General features: G+C 38.5%; 1 protein-coding gene and 1 non-coding gene across 3 annotated transcripts; one reads left to right on the top strand and one right to left on the bottom strand.

Moving 5' to 3' along the window:
• The first annotated feature begins 3,223 nt into the window (after positions 1 to 3,223).
• On the top strand, positions 3,224 to 5,923 carry LOC104612768 (GDSL esterase/lipase At5g55050-like). Of its 2 annotated transcripts, none has more exons than XM_088903813.1 (5): positions 3,224 to 3,553; positions 4,395 to 4,531; positions 4,719 to 4,955; positions 5,031 to 5,343; positions 5,421 to 5,923. In XM_088903813.1, the coding sequence occupies exons 1-5, from the start codon at positions 3,313 to 3,315 to the stop codon at positions 5,639 to 5,641; spliced, it is 1,149 nt and encodes a 382-aa protein (XP_088759939.1). In that variant the 5' UTR covers positions 3,224 to 3,312; the 3' UTR covers positions 5,642 to 5,923. The 2 variants fall into 2 exon arrangements, with proteins under 2 accessions (XP_088759939.1, XP_010278640.1); XM_010280338.3 differs by having other exon boundaries at positions 3,225 to 3,553; positions 5,094 to 5,343.
• On the bottom strand, positions 4,584 to 4,656 carry TRNAF-GAA (transfer RNA phenylalanine (anticodon GAA)). The gene has a single exon. It is a non-coding gene; the product is annotated as a tRNA-Phe (tRNA).
• Positions 5,924 to 7,248: the final 1,325 nt, after the last annotated feature.

The following is a 7,248-nucleotide window of genomic DNA, read 5'->3' as shown; positions in this document are numbered from 1 at the left end:
CCCATCAAATTTAACCTCAAAGATAAGGGGCCTGCGCAGTGCGCACCTCCACCTCCACCTCCACTGCAGGACGCTGATCAATTAATACATAGAGTTTCGCTTTCACTTGCCAGATGTCTACCAGCTCAATGCCTCCCCCACTTCTCCCTCTCTCTCTCTCTGTGCGTATGTTAATTAAACAATACGGAAATAGCCTCCTCTGTTCTTATTCACCATTGGTCTGACATGCACAAAATCCACAAAGAAGGCAGTTTTTGACATTTGGCTTCTTTACACAACTCCTTATCATTATTTGGCTCTGCCTTTGGAATTATGTTCTGAACGCACGCCTATGTCCAAACAGTTGAACAGTGATTTAGGCGAAGATTAACTACTTCTGAGTTCTGACAGAAGGACAGGGAGAGTAAAGGCAGAAAAAAGAATGATGAAACGAGAGAGTGGTCTGAGACTGAATGACACAGAGTACAAAGAAAAGAAGAAGAAGAAGAAAATAGATTTCTCCCTACTCAATCTGTCTGCATGCAAACATTTACGACTATATGATGCTTGTTCAGTTTGCTTGCTGTACAAGTCCAAATTGGGTTTAAAATTTTCACTTGACATGAATTTGTTAAGAGTTGCAAACGGATCAAGTCCAATTCAGATTGCAGTAACAAACTAAAAAATGACTTTGATATTATTGATCTTCTATTTCATGAACAAAATGAATGAAAAATAACATGATGTATGAAACTTGAACCTACGACAAATTGTTAAAACACAAAATCTAAACCAATTTCAAGTATATATATTTAAATCAAATTGAATGGAATTTTCTTAGATCAGATAGGGATATTCGATCCAATTGTAAACGGGTCGAATTCGATCACCATTACTGGAGTTGAATTCGAACTTAATAAAAATTCGGATCACCATTAATGTAGCCTTAAGATTTGTTGATAAATTGCTTAGGATTATGATTTGTACCTCTACCTCATGCAAAACTTACACCTTTTGTGTCGTTGGCATTAATTGACAATGCCAATTTTGCATCCCAAGAATTGATACAAAAATTGGACCACTGCCTTCATTCTCTTTATAAAATGGAGATTACATCATTTTACTTCTCATCTTCCTTCTATCTTTATTTTCTCTTAGAACAAACCGTTTTGCTTCACATTTTACTTTAAAACAAATAAATCAATGAAATTCAAAATAAAAACAAACCTATATCAATTTATACTCAATTACGTACCTATTTGCACTACATCAATTCGCACTGCAAACAGATAGAATCGTTAACGGCGAAGATTAGAGGACTTACCCTATCTCGTGAGGTTGAGATCCATTGAAGATGGTGAACAGTAAAGGTGTCTTGTTTTCCTCCATTTGATTGAATATGTTCAGTAGGATTATGACAGGTGTACGTACTGATGTATGTCCCACTCCTTTAATTTACCTCTTAGTCCAATTAATTGCATGGTCCACAAACGCCGCCTGACTTGAGAGTTGAGGCTGGGCCGGTGGGACCAGGAATCAATAATAAATTGCACAACATCACAATTTAAGGAATTCTAAGAAACCTAACGAGCTTCCTTCATGGTGTTCACTTTTAGTATAGCACTTGCAATGCTAATTGCTTCTTTTGTTTCCCTTTTTCTGGAACATCTCTCGATCTGAATCCAATCTTTATCACTCACAGACACAGGACTCAGAATAGAGGATGAGATTCCAACCAACACAGCAGGTCAGCATGCGGGTCATGCGGAGATGGGCCACAACCAAGCAATGCAAATATTTCCAATGCAATTCAATCAGAGTGCGACCTCACCAACCTTGAAAGCGATGGGCTTTCTATACTTTAAATCAATATATAAATACAAATAGGAATACAATTTTTTGGCCCACACATGACATGAGAGACTTGAGAAAGTGGGTTGAGTATGGTCGGTGTCTTTGCCCCAACGCCCACGACGTCAAGTCTAAGTCTGAGTAAAAAAGATAGATAGGGCTCCTCACTTTACATGGAAGAAAGATCCACCAAGCGTCTCAATAGAATCCACTTACTAATTGTCGACTCCACCCACAAAGTTGAGATACAACTATTTATAAACGCGGCTGATGATCCCAGAAGTGCCACTTGTCTGGGTTGGCATCCCATTTGTTCAATGACCTATCTATGCTGGGTTCAAACTTCAAACAGGGAGCGTAACTGGGCGGATCGTGCTTGCACTTTTGGGGTCTGAACCTTTGGCTCAATTTTGGAAGGAGTACAAAATATACAAGATTTTGCACTCTACATATTTGTATTTGTACCCATATAAAAAAAAAAAAAACTCCATTTCTTTACTCTCAAGTCTCGAGGCTTAGTTACGAGGGTGTACATGAGGAATGTCATTGCTATATGATCGTCTGGTTCTAACCCATATTGGCAATCGGCAGAGTGTGCTTTAGGGCCACTTTGCTTTTGAGGGTAACAGGGAATAGGGATCTAATATACTTTACCGATTTAGTATTCCTAGAAAATGGTGTCTAATGACAATACAATTAATATATGGGCCATCAGTAAGCTGAACTTTTAACAACCCTAAATTGGTACTGAAGGGCACATGAAGTGGCTGTTCAGGAAGGTGCCAGAATCCTTCTGGGAAGTGGAGCTAGGCTGTCCTCCTTAAGCAGAACCCATTGGCCTGGTTGGACCCTTTTATCTTGGGGGACATTGTGAGGCAGAGAGACCCCACATAAAGAATTTAACCCATTGGAATCCTTCGTCTTGATGCTGTGGACACCCATTTCTAACAGATCATCTGCGAGCCTAAAGCCAAAAGGTTCCAACTCTGCGGCAAGCCAGTTCAATCTAAGAACATTTATTCTAATTTAAAAGCCTTCAGCACACAGGCTTTTAAATTAAAGGTGAGCCCTTTGTAGTAAAACATTAAACATTAAACATTAAACATCCATTACTGAAAGTAAACTTTCATCATGTTCTTCGACCCCTATCAAGTATCAGCCATTTATAAGTTTCTTTCCCTTTTTTCCCTTTTTCTTCTTTTCCCCTTTACGAGTTATTATAGAAAGATTTGAAGTGTGAACTATGAGAAGGCATAAGAGTATCCTCCTCCCACTAGAGCGGCTGTTGTAGAGCCCACGCGGCTTCTCAAATAAAGTCGTGTCAAAACTTTCAAAGTCCAGAATACATATTCCGTCAACGTCATTTCCACCTCTTTAAAAGCTCATCACCCTCGCTCAGATCCTTCTACTAACAAACACACAAAGTACATATCTCTTGAGAGTTCAGAGAGGGAGAGCTAGCATTGCAAGAAGCTGAGTGTAATGGCTGCTAAGTACATATCTCTTGCGGTTGCGTGTTTCCTCTTGTTGAGATGCGCCTACACAGACGCCCAAATGGTCCCGGCTGTGTTCGTGTTCGGAGACTCCCTTGTAGATGTTGGCAACAACAACCACCTCAAACTATCACTTGCCAAGGCTGATTTTCCTCACAACGGCGTTGATTTTCCAGGAAAGAAGCCCACCGGAAGGTTCAGTAATGGAAAGAATGCAGCTGACTTTCTGGGTACGTAAATACATTATAATTATAAACACAACGACTTTGCACCTAGCAGGCTAGCTCCTCTTGATTGCAGGTAAAATGGAGGAAAATGAATGATTTATTAAAACTCGTTGCATGTAAAGTGACAGTTAATTATATTAAATGAAGTAAGAGGAGAATCGCTTCCTTCTGGTTTTCTATATACAAGTTATTATCTAAGAAGGTGTTTGTTTCTCATCACAATTCAAATCTTTTCCTACTCGTATATAATATTTTTCTCAGCTATTGAGGATTGTTGGAAAATTAGGAATACGATTCTCATTTTTTTTTCCTTCATTTTATGTACAACCAAACAGACCTCAAGAGTCTAATAACTAGGTTGGTTGTTGGTATCTGATCATATAGATGTTATTCAGAAACATTGACCATTGATGAATGAGAACAGATTACATTACATGTGAGCTGTTGAGTGTTGTGTCTTCTCTGAGAAAAGGCCAAATATTCATTTTGCTTTCTTTATACGCAGCTATCTCCACCCATCCTGCCAATACCAATGTAATTGTCATTTGTGAATTCCAGAATGCAGATATTTCAGACTTTAGAGAAACGGCCCATATCACTCCAAAAGCATATGTATATACTACATATGCACTTTTTCTCTGAATTCATGTGAGAGTGAGAGTATAATACTCTCTACTATCACACAGAAATTGGTCAGTGCAGGAAATTTGGATGAAGGATCTTTTATCTTTTATTATTAATATATATATATATATATATAAAGCTTATATTTTTTCAACAATATTTATCCAGAATAAAATAAAATAGGAAAATTTGATTTCGCTGTTTGTTTGTTGTTTGGCAGCTGAGAAGCTGGGTTTACCGACTTCGCCACCGTATCTCTCCCTTACGTCAGCGACCAATAAGAGCAACGCGTTCCTGGGCGGTGTGAACTTCGCTTCTGGAGGTGCTGGAATTTTGGATGGTTCCGATAATATTTTTGTAAGCACAAACCAACAGAGCACCGTAAACTGTAAACAAAAAAACATAAAAATGCGGTGAGCGTGGATCGAACACGCGACCTTCAGATCTTCAGTCTGACGCTCTCCCAACTGAGCTATCCCCGCAAGTATCTAGTCCACCATTAACTTTATTGAATAATTTATTTTGTATAAATTTTCAAGTGCAGAAACAATCCATCCCGCTCAACAAACAGATCGAGTACTACTCAACCGTATACGGGGATATGGTACAACAACTAGGAGCCGTTGGAGCACAAAAATACTTTTCAAAATCAATATATGGCATCGTGATCGGAAGCAACGACATTCTCGGTTACTTCCACTCGGGGTCGGATCTCCGTGATAAGTACACTCCCCAGCAATATGTGGATTTGATGGTTCTCACACTAAGAGGTCAACTAAAGGTAAACAAACGAAGATGTTGATAGATACTAATCGTACGGTTCTAGTTAGACCAAATGGAGCTGACTTTGACCTAGGTCGTAGGTGATCTCTCAGACCAGATGATCACATTGCTCATTCATGCTTTGTGCCTGGTGCAGCGGATATACAACTTGGGTGCACGTAAGTTGGTGATGGTTGGGGCAGGGGCGATAGGATGTTGCCCATCACAAAGGAACCAGAACAAAACAGGGGAATGCAACCAAGAAACAAATTACTGGTCTCTTAAGTACAATGAAGGCGTCAGGTCACTCCTCCTTGAATTGAAGTCTGACCTTCCGGACATCAACTACTCTTTCTTCGATACTTATACTGTCCTACTCAACTTCATACAGAAACCATCTGTTTATGGTACCAAATGAATTAAAATCTCTCTCTGCTTTCCAATAGTTAGATGTCAAGTTTGATTTGTTTATCGGTGGTTACAGGTTTTACTGAGGTGAAGGCCGCTTGTTGTGGGCTGGGAAATCTTAACGCCAAGGTTGCTTGCGTCCCCATTTCACACTATTGTCCCAACAGGAGTGATCATGTGTTCTGGGATCTTTACCATCCTACGGAGGCAGCTGCTCGCATTTTTACATATTATATTTTTGATGGCTCGCAACCAATCGTGTACCCTATCAATGTGAGGCAGCTAGCTCTCATGTAAGCTGGATTATAGATACTTAGCTAATAGCAATATTCTCCTAACTCCTCCTGAAATACACTCTTCCGTCCTTTGATCAAACCATGATCTTCAAATATCCTACTCTTACCATATATACCTAGCGAATCATCCATAAATGGGTGTTAGTGTATACAGAGACCAGACCCCCCCCCCCCCCCCATTTTTAGCTAGTGGTTTTACATTTTGTACTAACTGTTGAAGTTGAGGAAAGAAGTCAGGAGAATGAGACTGTGTAACAAATGAATGGCCCAATGATTTAAGCAATCCGGAAGCTAGTGGTTTACATTTAACTAGTACATTTTTCCTTGAAGTCTTCGCACATCATTTGGATAGCTGAGATCAATGGTCCAGATGTTAGGAGCGGTCATGGGCCGGGATTTGGGCCTTAGTCACTAAATAAATTTGTAAAAAATTATATAATACTTTATGACATAAGTATATTATATGTATCATTTTATATTATAGTATGATATTAATATATAAATAATGCAGGCTTGGGCCTGAACACAAAGCCCAGATTCAAACTGGGCCGGGCCGGAACGATCAACGATCACCCCTACATGGCTTTGATGATCATTTGGATTTTGGACCATCAAAATGGCGCCTATAAAGAGAGCAAAGTCGTCCTAAAAATCAAATCAAGGGCATCTTATGCTTTTAGAAATGTGTAAGTCATTTAACAAAGAGAAGCTAATTAGGTGTAATGGGTGCTGAGTGTCATACCCTCCAGAATAAAGGGGTGGTCCCTAATCACTATGACACACTATTGTTTGCCCTAATTAAACTAAAAGGGTCTGATGTTTTTTAAGCCTAACTAAAAGGTTGTGATGAGTGTTAAATATTCATTCATGTGCATGTCCTCTCAACTTAGGGGAATTCACCACTTATACATGGTTTTTCTTTTTAAACTGTTACATCAGTAAAATTATACTGTTTTTTTTTTCTGATGTGGCAATCATTTACGTTTTCAAAAACAAAATCATACATAGTGGGAAACACACCCCCCTTGATATCCAAATTTACCCAACTACCTCCACAGGCAATGGAAGCAAGGCTGCACGTGCCACCCACTAGTGTGAATAATGATGTGCATATGCAAGCCTAAATCTAAATTCTATTTATACTAATATACTCATACATCCACATGTATGATTGTATTAAATTATATATGCTTTGCTTATGCATTAATTATTAAGCCAGTTCAATTACCCAAGTTGTTCAAAAGGTATTATTAAACAACTTACTATTAATATATTTTAGTTGGTAGAGGTTTGGCAGGGAGATGTATACATACTATCACAGAGTGGTGGCCGGTTTGAGCATTTCTGTGTGCTTCACGCTAGCCATACAAAAGAAACATAATCGCTCTGTTATTTTAATAATGTCTTTCAAGAGGTAGTTAAATAAATAAAGCTGTGTTTGGTTGTAGGGCAAATTTATTTATATTCATGCAAAAGTATAGTAATACAAATTATTTGAATGCAAATTTTGATTTATTTTGATTACCAATTTTACTCTAATTTGTTTGATTGTAATATAGTTGAAGGAAAATAAGACATGAAACAAGATATAGTAAAAGGTAAAAAAAC

Source organism: Nelumbo nucifera, chromosome 1 (assembly GCF_055504915.1).
Source record: "Nelumbo nucifera cultivar China Antique chromosome 1, China Antique-T2T, whole genome shotgun sequence".
NCBI lineage: Eukaryota > Viridiplantae > Streptophyta > Magnoliopsida > Proteales > Nelumbonaceae > Nelumbo > Nelumbo nucifera.
Note: the sequence above shows the minus strand (reverse complement) of the source record. Positions and strands in the feature narration are given on the sequence as shown.